The sequence below is a fragment of the Bubalus bubalis genome, chromosome 5, assembly GCF_019923935.1.
Source record: "Bubalus bubalis isolate 160015118507 breed Murrah chromosome 5, NDDB_SH_1, whole genome shotgun sequence".
Lineage (NCBI taxonomy): Eukaryota > Metazoa > Chordata > Mammalia > Artiodactyla > Bovidae > Bubalus > Bubalus bubalis.
The window spans coordinates 1,571,594-1,594,968 of NC_059161.1; the positions used below are offsets into that span (position 1 = coordinate 1,571,594).

General features: G+C 45.7%; 1 protein-coding gene across 2 annotated transcripts in view; it reads right to left on the reverse strand.

Annotated features, from left to right (window-relative positions):
• The window catches only part of CAMSAP2 (calmodulin regulated spectrin associated protein family member 2), a 97,674-nt gene that overhangs the window by 24,008 nt on the left and 50,291 nt on the right, over positions 1-23,375 (reverse strand). Inside the window, exons 3-7 of one of the 2 annotated variants that reach the window (XM_025285289.3) lie at positions 13,419-13,580; positions 10,394-10,477; positions 3,709-3,741; positions 883-1,024; positions 387-526 (exon numbers count right to left, since the gene is read on the reverse strand). In XM_025285289.3, the coding sequence (XP_025141074.3) occupies positions 387-526; positions 883-1,024; positions 3,709-3,741; positions 10,394-10,477; positions 13,419-13,580 (561 nt within the window). The remainder of the gene's footprint in view (positions 1-386; positions 527-882; positions 1,025-3,708; positions 3,742-10,393; positions 10,478-13,418; positions 13,581-23,375) is intronic. The other variant, XM_025285290.3, reaches the window with a different exon arrangement.

Below are 23,375 nucleotides of genomic sequence, written 5' to 3' on the forward strand. Positions count from 1 at the left end.
ACCAGGATATTGCCAGGAGTTACTTCTTAAAAGGTTCATTTCTAGACAACCTTGGTATTTCCTTCCCCCTTTCTTTCCCAAGGGTGTGTCTCAAGTTCTGGCACAGAAGGACCCTTTCTTCCCGGAGCCCGCTGCCCTGCTGAGGGCGCAGCAGCACTTGCCGGCTCCGTCTCCACTGCACTAGCCCCTGCAGGGCCACAGACGAGCTCTTTGTGCTGCAGAAGCCGCCCGTGTGCGTTACGACAGAGCACAATCAGCAGAGAAAGCTAACCAGCTACTGTGACTGAAATTACAGTCAGCTTTGTAAGCTTAACACAGCTAGACTGTCTCTGTACCTGGCTGTGTGTTTTCCCAACAACCTTAAAGCGCAGGGGACCAGGGAGTACCTTTATGGAGGAAGCTGCGTAGAGCATGTCTTCCAGGGTGAAATGGCAACACTGGTTCAAATATTCTTGGCAAAATTCTTGGATCAGCTGCAGGTTATAGAGGCTATCAGCCAAAGACATGGTTTCTTTCAAGCAAATGTCTTCAAATAAGAAAAGAACAAGGATTAATTTTGATAATACACACTTTGGACTCACTTTATAATTAGTAACTTAATACCAGCACACAACTCCGTAGAATCTGGTCATCTCTCTCTCTCTCTCTCACACACACACACACACACACACACACACACACACACACACATCTATACATGTAGCAGTCACTACACAGACTTAGAAACCAAGCACTCCTTCACTCAACTAACTGCCCTCCTAGAACGACATATAAATGTTTTTCTTAAAAAAAGAAAAAAGCCTTCATTACTTATTAGATATTAGCATCTTAAACATCTGTCACATCCACCCACAGCTGAGGAACATTCCAATGGGCACTCACCCTCTAACCTGACAGCAGCAGGGCAGTAAAAGTGGATGAGCGCGGCCAATGCGCAGCCGTCCGAGCCGTCTTTCAACAGATTTTCTACCAACGGAATGCAAGGCAGTTGCTTGAGCAAGGTCTGCTCCTTCCTATAACGAGCCTACAATATAAAAAAAGAGATGAAAGTAAGAACTTCAACAGGAAAGACACAGCACCGTAGGTCCTGTGTCAGTAATAAAGTGTAAGTCAGCAGAGGCCACAGCTACTCAGCCACACCCTTCTCTCCTGAACAGCACTACTAGGCCTGTCTTTGCCAACAGCACTGCGGTTCTGAAGCTAAGTGCTTAACAGAACGCCACAGGGCTCCTTTATGTGAATTCACTTAGCCCAAGAATCTAAATATAAAAGCATCACAGAATGGATTTTGGACATTTGAAATGTCCAAATTATCAGTTCTGTGGCTCTGAAGATGATAAAATTTGCTTTAACATTAGACTTAACTTAGACAGCATGCTCTTGTGTAAAAAGATTAAGACCGGAGCTTAAAGACTGAGGAGTCATCAGCGTCAAGGGACAGCCAGAGGAATGTAAAATTACTCCTAAAGGAGGCCTTGCAATAAGAACCGTCACTCTGAGGAGCTGGAATCAGACCGCAAAGAAATCCTGGCTTCTCATCTGACTGCTGAGACAATGCAAATAAAGTGTAACCACTCTGAAACTGAGAAAACCCTCCTGGATGAGGTTTCTACCCTAACCCAAAGCAGAGCAAGTATAAGGGTTTCTGCTCCCTCTCAGAAAAGAAGAAGCTCTTGTTTTTTAAAGACTGGCTGGTGCGAGCGATACAAATTTGTGAGACAGTTCCCTAAAAATGAGACCTGCTGTAAAACTGAGAGTTTACGAGAAGGAGCTTCTTAAGTCAGACTAAATACCTGGGCTCAGATCCTGCTCCTGCCACTTCCCAGCTCTGGGATCTTGGACGAGTTACCTGAACACTCATCTCTCGGTTCCTTATCTGTGAACCGGGGCAGTCACAGTGCCTGCTTCGCAGGACACGGAGGAGTAAGAAAGGTGGTGACGCCATGCGCGACATACACACGGGCACACAGCGAGTGTCACCAGAGGCCAGAGGCCAGAGGTCGTTAGCTACTAGCTCTCCTCAAGCCAAGAAAAATCATGCTGAAGACTTAATGAAAACTGCACACTGAACTATTTCATTAGCAAAATTTATAATTACAGTGGTCACTGATATTTAAATACAGGTTTTTTTTTTTTAAGAAATCAAAACTAATTTTTCTTCTATCTAAACTGATCATCTCTATTTCATAATTAAAGTATAATTATGAAATATAATACTCTGGTGAGAATAAAAACAAAAAATTACTTACTGAAAGAGATTTACTATTTGGTGGTGAAGTCAGATTTCCTTTAAATGACTTTCCCCAGAAAAGCACACACATTCAAGGGGAAATATTTATTCCTATATACCCCTCACTGGCTACTCAAGAACAAGATTCATGGAACATTTTCCCTTGTGAAGAATTTCAGAGGAGATTGTTCTTACGAATCAGTAGGGACTATAATCTGTATGTAATGGTACAGTGCACCTATATTCAGGAAACACCGCATCACTGCGCTAGAGAAATTCTGCAGCTGATTGTGTTACGTAATCGCTAGTAAGCGTCCTCAGCGAGCTGCTGGCAGGCAGTTTAGAACTCAAGCATGAAAAGCAGGAGTGAGGGGGAGTGGCAGCCGGGGTCTCGCCAGCCTTCTGCTGCCCCTGCGGCTTCCACACCCCTCCAGGCCCACTTCCTTGGGCCGGTGAGAAAAAGAATACTATCTCTGGAAACGCTCTACAGTGGCTGGCTCCGTGCCAGACTTCTCAGACCTCCAGGGCCCACGGCCGGAAGTGGACTGCGCCGAGCGCCCAGGGTCACGGAACAAAGGACTGAGCTGTGCGCTGTGCTCTGCTGCGCTCCGCCAAGGGGCACGGCAACACGCGCACACACGCACACAGCTCCCCAAGGCTGCGGCCACGAGGCCTGCGGTCTGGACCAGACAATCCACGGTTTGCAAGTGGCCGGCCGCATCTTCCTGAAGATTACATCCTAGAAGGCCTACCAGGGAAACCAACTTTCAATCTTGAAGTCATGTGGGTCTCCCAGAACTTCTGGAGTGTGCTCGGCGCTTTACAAACACACTGCTCTTTCTACAAACTGAGACATCTGGCATTTAAGAGGGATGTATTTTCGATCTTTCAACATTGTGGTGGACTTCTAAGTTACATGTCTGTTTCTGAGGGTGAAAAACACTTAAGCGGTCGAACCCCCAGAGTTCACCCTGAAAGATCAACTCTTGTAGTCAAACCAGAACTGAATCTGTTAATAGTTTAGATTCAGTAATGAGAGGGACACAGAATCTGTCACTTTTTTAAATTACACAAACAGTATCCTCTATAGGTCAGGCCAAAAGGAAATGATTCTTTCAAAAAGATGACTTGATAATACAAATAATTTACATGTGCAATTCATACTCACTTTTACTGACATTATTAAAACCAGTACAAATCTATACCCACACTTTCTTCTTACTAGTTACTTATGGTCTGCCAAGTAATGACAGACTAGTTTACACTTTTAATTATCTTTAAAGCGTCTAATCCAAATTTTGGCTAGATTTTTTTTAGGTCTTTCTATTCTGCACTATGATCAAAGACCTTACAATCCAATCTCCACTTGTGACTAATGGAGTTATATGGAATGACCGTATCAGCACGACATCAACAATACAATGACACTCTATAATGATGTCTCTGGAGGGTGAGCTGAAGGAGCTGGGTAAACTTACAGGAACCAGTTTCCAAAACCATTTGGAAGGAGACTTCAGAGGAGGCAGCAGGAGAAAAGGGAAAGTGAAAGGGAAAGTGCATCAGCATTTTTAAAAATTAACAAGTTATAGTAAAGTTTCTGTTAGTGCAGCTCCAAGTTTACAGTTCTCAAAACACTTTTAAACTGTTAATACTTGAAAATTTAGCTTAAAATATAGAGTTTCCTCATGATAAAGACCACCACCTTCTCTCCCCACAACTCCTCTCCCAACATGGATATGTGTTTTTAGGATACCCTGGACCTGCTGCATACTTTGGCAGCAAAGAATTTTATTTCGCGGCTCTGGAACCACACATCATATTAAAACATAAAATACATAACACGAGAGGGAATAGAAAAATTCCAGGGCTGGACTTGCAACCACTGAAATTCTTAAGACATTAGGAAGCCAAGTCTTTGTCCCAAAAGGAAAAGAAGGCTGTTCCATAAGTGTATGAATAAGAGCAAACAGTAATGCAGAATTGAACATGATGATAATTTCCCTTAATGATATAAAGAATTTCTTTCAATTAATAGGAAAGAAGAACAGTTGGCAATTCCTATCAATTAATATTTTTATAGAGTCTCTAAAGCAAGTAGCCACTAACACAAAGAGAATATAAATGTTATTATTTTTACTATCCAGGGGTGTCTCAAAGAATATAATTTTATGTCTTCAAGAAGATTAATTTAATAAACTCACAATTTCAGATAACTGAATAATTTGTGATTGTTTATATTTCCTAGTACCGTTGTGTTTTTTTTTTGGGGGGGGGGGCGGGCAGCCCTAAATAAATATTTGTTAAAATGAACCAAACTAAATGGTGTCTGAGTTAAAATTTGTACTAAACTTTTATGTAGAAAGTTTATCTTACAGAAATTAACAGTAAAAATAAGACTATTTGGAAAAATAACATAAATAACATACATTCAAGAACTTAAAAAACCTGAAAAAGTCATCTCAAGAATCAGAAAACTCAAGAAACAGAAAAATACCAGCTTCCCACAAAGAGATAACATTTCCAATAAAGTTTTCTTGCCGCATCAGGAAGAATAACCTTAACAGTTCTGTCACATGTATTGTAACCGCTCATTTAACCAAAGCCTCTGCAGCTGCCTCTGCAGGAGTCCCGAAAGGCACAAGCAGGGCAGGAGGCCCGGGAACGTGTCTGGGTTCCCAGGGACGAACAGCAATGTCAAAACGGGAGTCTTCCTGTTTTTGATACTAGAAAAATCCACTATATAGAAATTACTAGGGATTATTCAAAACAGGTGATGAGCAAAGGAGTTAGTCTGTATTTCTTGTAAAATATTCAGTACTTGAATTTTTTACTAATTCAGAAAACTCTGACACAGCTCCCAATGACTGGAGCTGGGAAATCTGAACAAGTTACCACCACAGACTGGTTGTAACCCCAGTACACACACACACACACACACACACACACACACACACACACACGAGTCCAGATTGCTACAAATAACTGACTGAAGGATGTAAGGAAGTGGACAGGACACAGTCTCCCTTAGAGGAAAGTTCCAAATGATACAGGGGCTCGACCCTTCAGGGAGGGAGCTAACTTCTCTCCTGCAGCGTGGGCTGGACTGAGTGACCCACTTACAAAGAAAACAGTGCTGATGGTGGAAATGGAAACTTGACAAGGAGGGACGTGACTTTAATGAACCAAGTGATCATGTGGACACCATCAGTGATGAGCCGTGTTCATGTCCCGCGCTCCCTGATGCGAAGTGATGAGGCGTGAAACCACCTCTGTGACGTTCTTCTCTGAAAGCCCACACACCAAATCTCATCACGAGACACAGGAGACAAACCCCAATTCAGGTATGCTGGATAGAACACCTGGGCAGAACACAAACTGGTGGACTGTAAAGAAAGCCTGTGGTTTAATCAATATTAATAATCCACCAATGTTACTTTCCTGTTGTTGACAAAAGGGCCATAATTATAATAATAAGATGTTAACATTGGGGGAAACTGGAGAAAGTTGTACTATCTTTGGGATTGCTCTGTAAACTAAAATTATTCCACAATAAAGTTTATTTCAAAAATAAATACACACAAAATTAGATGAGGGTACAAACTTCCAGTTAGTTACAAGATAATAAGTAGTAGGGATGAAACATGCAACATGGTAATTAACAGGGCTGCATGGTACATATGAAAGCTGTCAAGGTAAATCCCAAGAGTTCTCATCGCAAGGGAAAATGCTTCTTCTACTCCCTCAACGCTGCATCTCTATGAGGTGATGGAGGCTCGCTAGGCCTACTGCGATCCTTCCGTGCCATGTGTAAGCCGGACCGTGATGTTGCGCACCCTAACCTTACTCCATGCTTTGTGTCAGTTAGAGCTCAGTAAAACTGGGAATGAGCAAATGAATAGGTGAATAACTGTGGACAGAAATACATGCATTTAAAATAAGAATCTATCAATTCATACAGATAATACAGAGGACAGACGGATAAACAGATGAGCTCAGATCTGCTTACAGCACCCTGACTCACAAGCGTGGGAGACACGACGGAGCTGGAGGGTTACCATTCTGTAGCCACCTTAGTCATGGTAACTGACGTGGGTGCCGTCCATAAATGCTAAATCTAGGGTGCAGGGAAACGCTGAGGAGGAACAGGGTATTTACAGTCTCAAAGTGTCTCCTCTCAAATTACTACAAAAGGAAAAATAATAACCACGCAGTCAAAAAAACCAAACAATATCTTAACCAACTGATCAAAATTATTTTCATCTAATAGGGGCAAATGGCTATCATGTGCCTCTGGATACAATCTTGTGAGAAGGATACACCTTACATCGTATTTCAGTCTTAAAAAGCATAGCTTAATCTATCTGCAAGGAAATGCCAGTAAAAATATCAAATTGAAGGATAGTCTATGAAAATGCCCTGTGTTCTTCAAAAATGTTAAGGTCACAAAAAAGAAAAGCCGAGGGACCGTTCCAGATACAAAACGAAAAAGATACACAATTACATCTATTATATGATCTCAGACTAGATCCCAGTCCAGGAAAAAGCATAAAGTATCGATACAATTGGGATGACTGACAGAACTAAACACAGTTTCTAAGTCTGATCAAGCACAATACAGACATTAAGTTACCTGTCCTTGTGTAAGTGGATAGCTTTGTTCTTAGGAAATATACACCAAAATATTAAGGGGTGAAGGGCCATGATGTATGCAACCTTGTTTCAAATGTTTCAGAAAAATGTATACACATATGTGTTTGTGTGTGCAACATGTAACACAAGAGCACATGTGCGAGCACATGAAATGTTATAAAATGTTACCACAAGGGCCCAGGGTTCCTGCAGACAATCCTTGCAACTGTTTCTAAGTCTGAAATATTTCAAAATAAATGTCCTTAACTTAGCAAGTTATATTAAGTCCACACCAATCCAAATCTTTGTAGGGTCTTGTGTCCAAAAGCTTGGTAGGGTCTTGTGTCCAAATGCACAAGACTGATTTACAAAGCTGTTAAAGCTGATTTTTACGGTCCTCTTAGACAAAGATTAAAATCACGGTATTAGGTTATCTAACTCATATATAAGTTACTTCAGACGAAATCATCTTTATAAAATATTTCTTGGAGAAAAAAAATTCATGGTACCATCTCTGAATTTTTAAAATGTTTAAATATACACGTACATGTGAAAGTTTATGATAGCCAACTACTTACTATTTTCATTAACCTTTCAAGTTCCTTACATTTACTACATGCAAACTGAGCATCACTTTCGTAACAGAATTTAGGAGCCACTCACCCAAACTTTCAGTTTTGCAGACACAGGAGAGAAGGCCAGGGTAGTGGAGGGCCCGGGAAGGGCAGTGGCAGGACTCTCCTGACCAACACCAGGCCCACTTCCCACAGCACTAGGGACAAGCTCCTTAAGAGAATGAACACTGGACTTCACGTTGCTGGTCCTAACCCTTAGAGATTGTTGAAATAGGACTGCCAGATTTTGCAAATAAAAATACAAGCTGCTCATGCAACTTACACCAAAAATTACTTATCTAATTCACACTTTAGAATCAAAAGGAGTAGCAGAAGCCAAAAGAGAAACTTGAAAGAAAATAAAGAAAATAACATCAGCAACCTGTTTAATCAAAATATTTTCCTAGGACACTATTTAAAACGCCTCCCTCTTAAAGCACCACCCAGTCCAACAATCAGAAATAGATGGTCAGATGATGGTCTAATAATCTACTGAAATGGCTTTGGAATTTAAATTTTGGTCCAACACTAATAATATACAGTACAAGTATCCCTCAACAGAGCATGTATTTTACCCAGAAGATAGATGTAGAAAGAAGCTTCATAAAATTAACGCTACTGAACATCTGAGCAGAGAATCGTTGGACAGGACAGGAGATCAGACAGTCCCCATCCAGCAGCCCAGGCTCCGTCCATGGGGGGAAGTGACAGACCCCAGGGTTGGGCACCTGGGCTTCTGCCTTGCGAGCACGAGCTGAGGGGGTAAAGGGCACGGCGGCCTCTTACCAACGGTACAGCAAGGAGAAAGAGCAAACCACTCGACCTCTCTTCCCTAAAAGGAGAAAAGGGTGAAGATTTTGCTTTGCAAGAATGAAAATCAAGAATAAAGTGATTCTATTTCTAGCCATACAGTTCAAATGCTGAAACTCCCACTGATAGGTTAAGAGAGCAAGACTCCCTAACCTTGTCTGTGCTTGGCCATGTGTTTCTTTATGACACCTGTGCAGTAAGACTCGTGAAATGAACAGCTTCCCACACATCATAACAATGAGAACAAGGGTAAAACTCATTTGAAAATGAAGGTGTTGAACCTAACACACGGCACAAATCAATCTATGAAGCAGAAACAGACTCTCAGACACAGAGAACTGACCTGTGGCTGCCAAAGGGACAGGGGGCGGAGGGGTGGACTAGGGGCCTGGGGTTAGCAGATGCGGACTATCACACGCAGGATGGGGAGGAACGAGGTCCTCCTGCACAGCACAGGGGGCTGAAGATGCAAGACCCTGTGATAAACCATAACGGAAAATAATAGAAAAAGCATGTACGTGTGTATGACTGAGTCACTTTGCTGTACAGCAAAATTTAACACAACACTATAAATCAACTATACTTCAGTAAAAAATTAAACATACAAAATAAAAGGGAAGAAAAGGAAATGAAGGCACAAACGCTCTGTTCGTGCTGAATGAAAATGAGCAGTAAGCCAGATGCTTAAGTGAACTGCACTGGTTCATTCGTTCACTTGCTCAACAAATCCTGGTTGTGAAGTGTGTATGTGCAATTCCATGGGACCAAGTGCCAGGAAGTCAGAGTGGTGGATCAGCTGTGTATGGATTCCATACAGTTTGCCTTTCTTAAAGGTTAGTGAAGGGCAGGAAAGCTCGGCGTGCTGCAGTTCACGGGGTCACAGACTCAGACAGGACTTAGCGACCGAACAACTCCATCTACAGCTGACTGGAACACAGACAGCATTTTTTTCCATAGAAACGTTTACTGGATCCTCTGTGATCATATAAACCCATGTAGCTCATAACGAGTGTGCAACACTGCAGCACCGAGCCATTGTACGTGACAACAGCTCTCCACGGACGCTCTGTGACTCAGGATGGTGCTGAACCTGATTTCTGATCACAGCCAGAAGCAAAACAGCAGACAGGAGTAGATCTGTCTCCAAGGCAAGGGTTTCTACTCCTGAGGGAAGAAGACAGCGAGGAGGGCGGTAAGGGAAAGGGCTGGGGACCCGGTGGGGGCTGGGCTGGGGAAGGCAGCGAGTGGGCCCACCTCCACGGGGGAAAGGTCAGCCACGGGAGCAAGAGGGCCAGAGTGGGCCAGGGTGATCCCAACACCAAATTCAGGCAAAGCTGCTGGTCTTCGGCAGAACCTTCCTAGCAAGGCTGGTTACACACAAACCAGCTCTCCCTTCCCCTCCTGTTACAGAGCATCAGTGGCCAGCAGCCTTTGTCCAAAATGAAGACAAGTGCAGCATAATAATGAAGAGACTCAAAACAACCCAAATGGAAAATAAAGTCTCTGAATAACAGAACTTCTTATACCTCAACTGAAATGCTGGACAGTAAGTTTCAAGGGCTCTCCCTATAACACATTTTAGGAAGTGTAAGATATACTATATTGCAGGAAATTTACTTTAGGTTTCAGTACACAACAAACACACAAGTCTTCAGAGAAGAAACCCCTAAAAGCCTGTTCAAGAATTTTTAAAGAATAAATCCACATCAGTGTTTCTTCTTCCTTCACAGAATAACCATGTTACAGCTTACAATTCCCGGAATAATTTTAGAGGCTGGTCTTATTACAAGTCATTATAAGGCTGATACATTGGAAACTGTTTTCTTGTTTCATAACTCTACCAAACAAAGGCAGAACCATTATTTTTGCCAAAAGAACCTCAGAAATTGAGCTCTAATCATTAACAATCTTTCCTAAACACCATCATCTGGTTAACCTCCATTCTGCACTTCTACTTACCTGGCATTTATGGCAAGGCTTCCTAGGGTACAGTTAAGATCACCAAAAATAGTCTGATGAACATACCTACGAACATTTCCCCAAACAGCACATACCTGTGAACACAGGCTCTCATAAAGGCACTTTTTTCCCCTTAGGAACATGTATGTACCTTTTGACCTCCTAGCGTTTCCACTGCGTGATGGTCTTTCAATTTCTGTTCTTGTTCCATTATATCCTTCAAATGTTCATTTACCTTAAAATATAAAAACATTAATTTTAACTTATAGTCAAATATAATAATAAAATAACACGTACCTTAAAATGCCTGTGTTCAGGTCTCTGATGTCAAATACCAGTGCCACTCAAATGAACAGAACCTCATTTTCCCAACCAGAAAAAAGTATTTTACAGTATTTACAGGTGTTTTGTTTGAAATCCTAAAATTAATTCATTACTTTGCCAAATACTTGTTGAGTACCTACTACATGTCAGGGGCCAGCTGGAGTGCTCGGAAAAAGGTGCTTGACAACTCCAGTTTTGATGCCTGCCGTTGATTAGTCGCCCAGTCATGCCTGACTCTCTGCGACCCCATGGACTGCAGCACACCAGCCTTCCCTGTCCTTCACTAGCTCCTGGAGTTTGCTCAGACTCATGTCCACTGAATTGATGATGCCATCCAACCATCTCATCCTCTGCAGCCCTCTTCTCCTTTTGCTTAGGAAACAAGACTGCTATTTTTCTGTAAAAATTTTCACAATCTCTTTTAGGACTAATAAGTGAAAACTATTTTCCTTAAAATTAATGTTTTCATTATCAGTAGAAAACACTTTGTTTGGATTGAATTCTTAACCTGTGATTTCCTAGGCATGTCCCTGGATCATGAGTGGGGTTTAGTGTGGTCACAGGTCACAGTTAAAATACATGAAAAGCTTTGTATATAGGAACTTCTCAGGGAGAAGGTCTAACTTATCAGATTGTTCAAACAGCCTCTAATTCAAGATGACTAAGAAACAATCTGTTGAGTGCATAAAGTATTTCTTGAGAATAGTTTAGATAATTTTGAATTTTGAGTTACTCATGTTATGGTCATTCCAACAACAATAAATAAATGCTCAAATTAACTAATAATGGCAATCCAGAAAATATGAATGCCGTTATCAACCATTGTAAACTAAATCAATAATTTTTAAAATTCTATCGCTTGAAAATTCAGTTCTGTGCTTAAAAAAAAGGACTGAATAATTTTAATTTATGGTAACTTGGTCCCATCACTTCATGGGAAATAGAAGGGGAAACAGTGGAAACAGTGTCAGACTTTATTTTTTGGGGCTCCAAAATCACTGCAGATGGTGATTGCAGCCATGAAATTAAAAGACGCTTACTCCTTGGAAGGAAAGTCATGAACAACCTAGATAGTATAATGAAAAGCAGAGATATTACTTTGTCAACAAAGGTCTATCTAGTCAAGGCTATGGTTTTTCCAGTGGTCATGTACGGATGTGAGAGTTGGACTGTGAAGAAAGCTGAGCGCCGAAGAATTGATGCTTTTGAACTGTGGTGTTGGAGAAGACTCTTGAGAGTCCCTTGGACTGCAAGGAGATCCAACCAGTCCATCCTAAAGGAGATCAATCCTGGGTGTTCATTGGTAGGACTGATGCTAAAGCTGAAACTCTAGAACTTTGGCCACCTCATGCAAAGAGCTGACTCGTTGGAAAAGACCCTGATGCTGGGAGGGATTGGGGGCAGGAGGAGAAGGGGACGACAGGATGAGATGGCTGGATGGCATCACTGACTCAATGGACATGAGTTTGAGTGAACTCTGGGAGTTGGTGATGGACAGGGAGGCCTGGCGTGCTGTGATTCATGGGGTCACAAAGAGTTGGACATGACTGAGCGACTGAACTGAACTGAAACCTAGTTAACAGTTACTAACAGTCTTTTCTACCCATGACTCTACCCGAGGCATTACAAGGAATTAACAACACATAGACTTGTTTTGGTGTGTGAGGCTGCTGCATGCCAGATCTCAGAGCATCGACTCACTCAGCTGTGTAAAATACTCTTCCTGAGAGACGGCAGAAGCAGAAATGAGCTGGCTCTGTCTCAGAATCCCCCATTCACAAGCTAGGACCTTAATAATTTGTTGGTATCTGTGAGTCTTGGTTGACAGTTTGAAGGAAACCTACTCCATGTGTGGTCTGGGGGATGACGGCTCTGAGACGGTCCCCAGCGATCCCGGTGAGTGTGGTCAGGGCTGAAAATTTGCTTCAGACCCACCATGGGCGACATGCTCGCTTCCACCGAGGGCATGAGCTCACTGTTGTCTGCACAGAGGTCAGGGTCCCAGCTTCCCAGGACCGGCAGAGCCACGGCCTCATCCAACTGCCTCGAGCCCCGGAAGCCAACGAGAGGCCAGCGAGGCCTGCAGGCCGACTCGGGTCTGCCACCTGACAGCTTCCTTTTCCTTCTCTAAGGCTCAGCTTTGTGGCACAAGCCTTTCTAACTACAATATTTATTTATGGTCTTACACATGTCACTCCAGCAAACCTAAAAATCATCTAATTGGCAATATTAAAAACTTATTTCATTCCTGGATGCAAAAAAAGTTTATGGAGCACCCACAGAGTATATTCCCTACTCGGGAGTGCTGTGAATTTTGTACTAATCTGATATCAACTAGGTTTATCATAAAATGTAGTGACAGATGTTGCTGAATACATAAAATCGTTTTCCAATATTTTAACCGTTTTTTTTTTTTTAAAGTCTAAAGGGAATGGGAACTGTTAAGTAAGACTGCATGACTTTAATTTTCACTTTGACTTAAAACAAAAGAATAACGGAGTCTGTCTTAGTCTGATCAGGCTGCTACAACAAGAACACCAGAGGCAGGTGGCCTGTGAGCAATGGAAATGTACTTCTCGGGTTCCGGAGGCTGGGAAGTCCAAAGCGCCAGCAGACTGGGCCTGGCGAGTCTGGCCCCGCTTCCTCAGAAGGGGTGAGGGGCGCTCTCGGGTCTCTCATGAAGACAGCAACCCTGTTCCCACATGAGGGCCAGCCTTCAGGACCTCCGAACACCAGCACACTGGGGGTCACGATGTCAACGGACAGCTCTGCGGGAGCACAGGCTTCAGCACAGAGCGGGGAGGCGTAGCGTCCATGGTTCTAAGACCACTGCTACCCAGGGGAGCACCCACCTTGTTGATCCAGTACATGACGGCGTCCTCGATGTCATAGGGCAGGTCTGTGGCCTGGAAGAAGGCCGAGTACTGCTGCGCGCAGGCGGCCACCTTCTCCACGCTGACCATCTCCACGGTGTAAGCCATCATGAGGGTGTCGATCATGGCCAGGTGAGCGCTCTGGAGACAGACCGAGAATGACCTTTAGAATCACACTGAGGGACGGCTGCTTTTACACTGTTAAATGTTACTAACATTGCCCAACAAACGGGAGCGGAACTAAAGGTTATGAACAATAAGCCTTGATAAGAGCATAAATGGTACACACGGGCCAGGGGTGAACTCAGGCAACCCGACCCCTTTATCACTCAGACGCTCACTGAGGGTCTCACTCAAGGTGCTCATCTTCTCCCACTCAGAGGAAGCTCCTTGTCCCGCTTTTCCTGGTTTTGAGAAGGTCACGATCGGTTACTCAACAAAACGACTGCAGACTTCAGCGTCATCTCTGAGCAAGCTCTCTCCTCTCATCCACAGGGAGCCGTGTACAGACTCCACTCCTGAACTGTCCCTCGAGTCTAGCCTCCTTGTCTGCTCACCTCCATTCCAGCTCAGACACCACCACTTCTCACCCCTGAACAAGGCCAATAACCCTCTGCTTTTCCTGGCTGCCGCTTCTTCCCCACCCTCTGCATCCACCATAGGACTGCTAGTCTTTCCTTTACTGCTGTTTCTCATGAGAGGTAGTTTCATACAGAAATGTTACACCACGGCGGGGAGTGGGGTGGGGTGGGGGTCAGTTCTTAAAATTTCCCAACATTAGGAAGTTCCTCAAGTTGAAAGCACCCTGTCGCCCTCCTGTTCCCCAAGCAGTGTCCATGGTTTGGAACGTATTCTCACCAAACACTGTACTCCCCCAGCTCTGGGGTAGACACTCGCGCTGCCTCCTGCCCCGTGGTGCTGTCTCCTGCCCCGTGGCGCTGTAAACACACCACCACCCTGCATTTCTCCGGGGATGACGGTCACTGCAGGGCTGCTGGGCCCAAGGGCAACCGTGTGTGTGATCTGAGAAACAACCACGGATCTGCTTGCTGGAAGGGTGGGGGCAGCTTCCATCCCCACGCAGAGTGTTGCCAAGGGTGCCTGTTTCCCCACATTTTTGGTCAATATTAGACATCATGCACTTTTTATCATCTGTTATCCAGTCTGGAAGTTAAAAACCTTCCCTTGTTCAGACTGCACATTTCTCTGATTAATGAGGATGGGCATATTTTCATATGTTTAGCAAATATTTGTATTTTTCCCTCAGAAAACTGCCCGCTCATATCTCTGGCTTACATTTCTCTGTGAGATGGTCACCTTTCCTTCTTTATTTCTTGATTTGTAAGAGCTCATTATTTATTAGGTGTCATTTCATCATCAAATACCTTTTCCCAGCTTATATTTGGACTTTCTACTTTATTTGGAATGTAATATTATATTAGGAACCAGAGATCAAATTGCCAACATCCACTGCATCACAGAAAAAGCAAGAGAATTCCAGAAAAACATCTACTTCTGCTACACTGACTACGCTAAAGCCTTTGACTGTGTGGATCACAACAAACTGTGGAAAAGTCTTCAAGAGATGAGAATACCAGACCACCTTATCTGCTTCCTGAGAAATCTGTATGCACACCCAGAAGCAACAGTTAGAACCAGACATGGAACAATAGACTGGTTTCAAACTGGGAAGAGTATGTCAAGGATGAATATTATCACTCTGCTTATTTAACTTATATGCAGAGTACATCATGAGAAACGCTGGACTGGATGAAGCATAGCTGGAATCAAGATTGCTGGGAGAAATATCAATAACCTCAGATATTCAGATGACACCACCCTTGTGGCAGAGAGCAAAGAGGAACTAAAGGGCCTCTTGAAGAAAGTGAAAGAGGAGAGTGAAAAAGCTGGGTTAAAACTCAACATTCAGAAAACTAAGATCATGGCATTTGGTCCCATCACTTCATGGCTAATAGATGGGGAAACATGGAAACAGTGATGGACTTTATTTCCTTGGGCTCAAAAATCACTGCAGATGGTGACTGCAGCCATGAAATTAAAAGGCAATTACTCCTTGGAAGAAAAGCTATGACCAACCTACACAGCATATTAAAAAGCAGAGACATGACTTTGCTGACAAAGGTCTAGTCTAAGCTATGGTTGTTCCAGTAGTCATGTATGGATATGAGAGCTGGACCATAAAGAAAGCACAGCACCAAAGAATTGATGCTTTTTCAACTGCGGTGTTGGAGAAGACTCTTGAGAGTCTCTTGGACTGCAAGGAAATCAAACCAGTCAATCCTAAAGGAAATCAATCCTGAATATTCATTGGAAAGACTGATGCTGAAGCTCCAATACTTTGACCATCTGATGTGAAGAACTGACTCACTGGAAAAGACTCTGATGCTGGGAAAGATTGAAGGCGGGAGGAGAAGGGGACGACAGAGGATGAGATGGCTGGATGGCATCACTGACTCGATGGACATGAGTCTGAGCAGGCTCCGGGAGCTGGTGATGGACAGGGAGGCCTGGCATGCTGCCGTCCATGGAGTTGCAAAGAATTGGACGTGACTGAACGACTAAACTGACTGAATTGAATATTATATTGCAGAGAAGGTCTAAATATTGAATATTTACTTGGTAAAACCTGTTAATCTTAATGTCCTCCTCGAGGCCTGCAATTTCTCCCAAGTTTACAAAAGGCTCCACACCCTCCAAGAATATAAGAATACTATACTTTTTTTAATATTACCTTAAAGCCGTGTGGAATGACTTCTGAAGATGTTATAAACTAGGGACTAGTTATGTTTCCAAATCAGAGATGCCATCTCATGCTCCCATAAAGTCGACCATATCTTCTGCACCGTAAAGTCTAAACTCCTTAAAAAGGGGAGCACGCTTTATTAGCTGGCCCCACCTATCAGTCCAGCTTCATAACCTGCATTTCCTTCCCCCGTCTGCACTCCCTTCAGAGCAGCCGCGCAGAGCTCCGCTGTCTCCACGCCTGTTGCCCGGCTTCCCGCCCCCACCACGTGCAGCACGTCCTGCTCCTGGTCTGAGTGCCACCCTCTCCGACTCCCTTTCCAGCTCGTTCTTCCTACAGAAGGAGGACACCTCCCGCAGAGTGCTGCTGGCACTCGCGTGGAATCCTGCTTCTCTTTCCGTTTGACTGAGACATTACCGACACAGCGCACTGCCTGAGTGTCAGACTGGACACACGAGCCTGTGAAACGATGCGCACAACAGGCTCACTGACACGTGCACTGTACCCTGCCCTAACGCCTGAAGTGGCCACAGGCCACGGCGTCTTTACACAGCTCCCTGGACGAGGCTAGTGAGCAGCTGCCTGAGGACCACAGACTGGCTGGCCGCAGGATGGGCACTGTCTCCCGGGTGAGACAGTGAGACCCCGAGGGCAAGGGCATCTTCGGAGGTACCTTCACATCCCCTGCACCAGACACAGCGCCTGGCAACAAAGAGGGGCTGAAGGAAGGAAAGGAGCTCACCTACCGCTCACGTAAAGAGGGAAGCGTGAGCTTGACTCTGGACGTTAGGACCTAGCTTTGACTCGGAGGTGGGGACCAGGGCACTGAAAACTCAGCAGTGTTGACAGGAGGGCAGGGGCCTGTCCAAAGCTGCATGCTTGATAACAGCCATCAGAAAACCAGTGGTGACTCAGATGCTGTGCTGAGTACTTTACTAACATACCAGCTCTTCCATTTCAAATCTGTTCTGAAATAAGACTGGAGATAACATACACCTTCTATAACCCTTAAAGCTCAGAAGGAAGCATCACTCATGCTCTTAACGTGAGGAAGCTGAAGCTCCGAAAATTAAATGGTCTGTCCCAATCCATGCGCTCCTTCTACTGTGTCACGCAGTTGGCAGAAACTAAGTCAGCTAGTTAGGCAAGAAAAATGTTCTGGAAATGATAAACAGACATCAAATGCAAGAAAGAAACGCAAGCATAACTGTTTGAACTTCAAGTCCTATTTTCACACACTTTGCCTCCCTTTCAGGCTGCTACTGTCCAGGGACCCTGGGTCTTCCCTCAGACTCAGGGGGACTCGGTGTCCACCCCGTGAGCCCTTCATGCAGGGATTTGCGTGTCCTCTCCATTCACCTGAGCCCCAGGGAGCAGGGCCTGTCTTTCCCACCTCTGCTCCCAGCACAAGGGTTAAGAGGAAAGCCCTGAGTAGGAGGATTTAACAGCATTCTAAAGCATAACTCTTCTGAACAAAAATGTGGAAAAACATCTTGAGAGCTGTAAAACCATTCACGTCCTCTTCACTAAGACTGTTTCTCTTGGCAATTTATTCCACAGATAAGAGTTTAAGAGAGAAAAAAAGAGCTGCATGAATGAAACTGACCGTTAATCAATTATAGGCAACAAGAAAGGAAGCAATGGTACAGCCACAATGTAGAATACACGCTCTCCTAAGCTATTTAACAACAGGAGAAAATGTGCTCAACACAATACTGAGTGGAAAGAGCAACACCATACTGTAATCATGTCCACAAGACGTGCACGCACATGGGCACACATCTTGAATACACCCGTAATATACATAAGACAGGAAGAGAAAGGAAAAGAATAAAAGTAAAACTTGCTTAGAAATGACCTTGTAATAATATGCAGATCATTACATAGAAGTATAATCAGTAATATATTTTCAGAACAAACTTCATCTCACTGATTACTTAAAAATACTCCTAAATCCAAGAACAAATTAAAAAAAAATTCCACTACTTTGTTTACAGATATTTCCATAAGAGGTTCACCCACTTTTAAACTAAGAATCTTCAAATTTGAGCATGATTTTTTTTTACCCCTTAACTTTATAATATGTGGAGAATTTAAAAATTATGTATAACAGAAACTGTATACATGATCAATCTAGAAAAGATCAACAGTGAAAAATAAACGGTAGGCTACAATCAATCCATCTGGACTGATTTATGTCTCTAAATTAAATACACACATTCCATTTTTTACCCCAAGAATTAAGGTCAAATAGCAACAGCAGCAGCCAGCACTGAGTGGCACTCCAGACAGCGTTTCCTGCGGCGCTGTGAGACGCACTGTCCCCAAACCGGCACAGGTCAGAGTAGGCAACCGCCGGAGCGCGGTGAGAGCGCCAGGGGGCGCCCTGCAGTCTGGCTCAGCGCCCAGCGCCCGCCCACAGCCCGCGGGCCTCTGGGCGCGGCCGGAGGAGGGGGCCACCAGGTGGCAGCACAGAGCCCGCCCGGGAGCAGCGACAGAAGGGCTGGTTACGGAAGGAAAGGCGGGCGCTTCCTGAATCTCAGTGAAAGGCGAGGGAGGACAGGAGGCCCGGAGCTCACGGAGCCGCCACCAGCTTCCAGAGCTGGGTTACAGGGTCACGTTACCTCCGACCAGTGGAGTCTGGACAAAAATCACTCACATGCATGTATCAGAAATGAAGGTTAAGGCTGCTAAGTCAAGAGCACGGAAGTGCTGCTGCCGAGATGGTTATTAATGAGCCTCAAGATTATTGAGACCCAAGTTCTACTACTTCATGGCTTTTGATATTCTTTTATCAGGTGCAGATACAGGACTAAGGAGATATTTCCTGAACTGAACTCCGGCCCTGTGGCGCAGTGGCCAGGGCCCGGTGTCCACGTCCCCTGCAGGGACAAGGGGGAGGGGGCAGACTTAACAGACCCACAGGCACACGGAGACCTGGAACGATGCCGCTCTCGAGATGGCACACAGCAGCATCCACACACTACACCAGGGTGTCAAGTAAACTCCCATTCAGAAAATGAAATTTTACACATCATTTATTTATATACACAAGTTTACCATAATTTTCATTTATCCTTAACTTACAGAGACACAAGGAAAACAGTACTTAAAGCCCTACTGAGATACCACTTCCCACCAGGAAGGCTGTAATTAAAAACTCAGATAATAGCAGCCGCCGGCGAGGACGTGGGGCGGCGGGAGCCCTCGCGCTCCGCTGCCGGGACGCCACACGCGCAGCCGCCGTGAGAGTGGCGGCGCCCGGGGGAGGGCGGCACAGGGCCTCGCGGGCCGGCAACCCCGCCCTTAGCAGAACGCGGAAAGGAATGAAGACGCGTCCACGCACAAGCTCCACACAAAGATCCACAGTAGCACTGTTTGTTGGAGAAGGAAATGGCGACCCACGCCCGTGCTCTTGCCTTGAGAATCCCAGGGACGGGGAAGCCTGGTTGGGCTGCTGTCTATGGGGTCGCACAGAGTCGGACACGACCGATGCGCCGCAGCAGCAGCATTGTTTGTAGTAGCCAAATGGCCATCAAGGGATGACTGGGTAAGCAAAAATGATACACCCATGATATTCTGAATGGAGTGTGCCTTGGTAAAGACCAACAAACATGGGAGCCTGGTCAACAATGCTGAGTAAAATGTGCCAGGTACACGCGGCGCGCGCCCGCGCACACACACGTTCTTTTACTCCATTTATATACAATGTCCAGAAGGAACCACTACAGAGAGACACAGAGCAGGTCAGGGGTTGCTCAGTGCTGGGGGTGGGGAGACAGTGTTTCTTTCTGATGAACTGTTCTAACAGGGACTGTGGTCATGCCTACACCGCTGAGTACACCAAGCCAGTGCACGGAGGCCTGGAATGCGTGCACTGCACACTCGGCCGTTACATCTCAGCTGCTACCCCCTAATCAAATTAACTTCTGATGCTTCCCTGCCTCCTTTCCAATGTAAACACCTCATAAATCGCCTCAGCTCTGAGGCAGGCCGTTAGCCACATCCATGTGTTTGCAAACTGTCCTTAAAAGGACTTCAAGGTGAAGTGACACATTTTTCTAGACAGCCTCGTATTTTAGACATTGTTAAAAACGGAATTAAACATTTGTTTATTACCATGAGTTTGCTTTCTATATAACTTTAAGTAGGAAATATTTATGTATGAACTGATGATAAAAATAAATATGCTAAATTAATTGTAGTTTCCTCCCACAGATATTTACGTTCCCTTTCTTAAGGCACTAGCTAATTGGATAAAAGGTATACACAGTTTACTTGAAAAGATTATCATTTATGATTTTTCTTAGATAACCTTAATTAATAGCTAGAATGAGAGATAGGTTGCTATAGTTGGTATGAGAATAGAAATTTTCCAGAAAAAATTTATTTCCAATCATAGTGTCTGTCCTCTTGTATGACAAGATCCTAGCACACCAAAAGCTCAGCCTGTAGTGGGAATCCCCAAGCAGCCAGCAGGTAGGGCTCGGCACTGTCACTTCCACGGCCCTGGTTCAATTCCTGGTCGGGGAACTAAGATCTCACAAGTTTAAAACAAAACAAAAAACAACTGGCCGATCCAAAGTAGGCTAGTCCTAGGGGCAAAGAGCACTGGCCTTCAAACAATGGCAGGGCACCGCTGGGTGGCCCTCAGACAGAGGGAGAGGTCACCGCCAGGCAGACCCCGGACAGAGGGAGAGGACTGCTGGGCGGCCCCCGGAGGGAGGGAGAGGACCACCGAGCGGCAAAGGGCTGAGCTCTAACTGCAGCAGGATCGGGGCTGTCCCAGGAACAGCGATGCTGCCTCCAACCTCCAACCTGTATGAGACACGGACGGGGCGGTCGCTCTGCTACACCATGGGGAACACAGGCTACACCTGGGGCCCTGGCGAGGGAGGCGTCGTCCAAGAGAGCCAAACCCTTCATAGGACATTTGCTTGTGACCACACCGAACTGACACCGCTATTTCACCCAGACCCACCTGGTCAGACACGTGAAGAGCGAGCAAAAGGTACACAGCAGGGTCACCAGCTGGTAACTCAGCACAGCAACACCGCTTAGCAGCCATTTAATTCTGCCTCAACTGAACAAATACCCATGACACAGAGCGAGCAGCCAGGGGCTCTCCTGAACCCATGTCTGAAAGGGAACGTGAGCTCCCGGTTCCACTCAGTCACGCCCATGTGGTGACTCTGATCATCACCCAGGGGAGAACTGTTTCCAAGATAATGTTGAACCAAACTGAGATGAAGCTTTACTGCAAGGGGAGGTAAGCAAGACGCAGCCCAGCCCAGCTGTCTTCCAAAACCAAGTCCCGGACCAATGAGAGACACGGTGTCTCCGGAGCGGCTCCAGCACTTCCTCTGGGCCACACTTAACCTCAAGCGGGACCTCCCCGGCGGCCCAGTGGCTCATTACTCCTTCATCCAGTGCAGGGGTAGAGTCTGATCCCTGGTTGAGGAGCGAACAGCCCACATCCTTCATGTGGGAAAACAGAAGCAGTACTGTAACAAATTCAATGGAGACTTTAAAATGGTCCACATCAAAAAAAAAAAAAATCTTAAAAAAACACAACATCATTCAAACCAACCAACCAACCTCAAACGGCAAGTTACGGATGTTAACTAGGGCTCTCTCAGGTGGACACGGACAGGAACTGCACGCCAGCAGCAAACAAACACGGTAAACAAAGGAAGCAGTCTACAGCTGAGGTTCTCAGTGTGGCCAGTCATTGAAAATCACGCATCTCCTGGTCCCGAACCTCAGAGGGCCCAGGCCAGCCTCCTAGCAGGAGTCTCGCCTCCACAGCCCTTCATCACAGCAGACTGACCATGCCATCACCCCACAAGCAAGGCCAGCGGGGGCTTCCCAGAGCCCACCCCCTTCCTGGGCCTGCACCTCCTCCGGTCCAGCAGCGCCAGTGATGGCAAGAAGAGCTCCGGAGTTCAACTGCGACTCCACATCACAACATCATCCCGGACAGGGCCCATGGCATCCTTGTGTACAAGTGGCGTGAGGGCAACAATGAGACACGGCCGCCTTTCCCATCAGGAGGCGGGCCCTGGGCGGAGGCGGGCCCCGGGTGCGGCTGCAGCGCGCGGATGGTGGCGGCTTGGGCTCCAGCCCCAGCGCGCAGACGTGCCGCGCCACTCAGGGTCCGGCCACCGCCCGGCGCTGAGGGGACGTGGAGGTGTGCGAACGTGGGCCAGTGGAGGGGGCACTGGGGGTGGTGCGACTGCCCCCCTCGCCGAGAGCTGCGTGCGGCTGGCGCTGCCCTCGGACAGGGCCCTGGGCAGGCACTCGTCGGAAGAATGAAGCTGCGTGTCAGTTCCAGGTGACTGAGGACTCCTGCGTATACGTGGATGTTCTTCCAGCCCTCGGTTCCTCAGTCATGTCCGACTCTGTGTGAGCCCATGGACTGTAGCCCTCTGAGCTCTTCTGTCCAGTGGATTCTCCAGATGAGAGTGGGTTGCCATTTCCTACTCTAGGGGATCTTCCCGACCCAGGGATCAAACCCTGGGCTTGGCAGGCGGAATCCTCGCTGCTGAGCCACCTGGGAAGCCCTGTCTCTACAGCAGTGTGCTCAGACGAGATAGGGTGTGTTCAGGGTGGTATGGCTGTGGACGCCCAGTGTGTTCAGACATGATCCGGGGTTCAGCAGCCCCCTTGGGATCTTGAAGAAAAGGGCCTAGAAGGAAGAACACGATAAATGCGCCTGTACCCAGATTCTGGTTTCTAAATAACATCTCATTAAAATAAACCCAAGCCTCTTTAGAAAACAGCTGATTCCAAGTCAGAGACAAGAAAAGCACAAAGGAAGCCTGGAATATCTAGTTGTGTCAGAAAGAAAAAAGGATTTAAAAACTGTCAAATGGATATAGGAATCAGCCTAAAGGGGCACCCACTGGCCAAACACATGCCTGCTGCTGCTAAGTCGCTTCAGTCATGTCTGACTCTGCACGACCCCATAGACGGCAGCCCGCCAGGCTCCGCCATCCCTGGGATTCTCCAGGCAAGAGTACTGGAGTGGGATGCCACTGCCTTCTCCAAACACATGCCTATATGAGTATAAAAAAGATTAATGATAAGAATGAATTACAACACAACACAATCCATTTGTCCAATCACAAATGGACAAGGAATGAGAGAATTCTTAAATCACAATATCACAA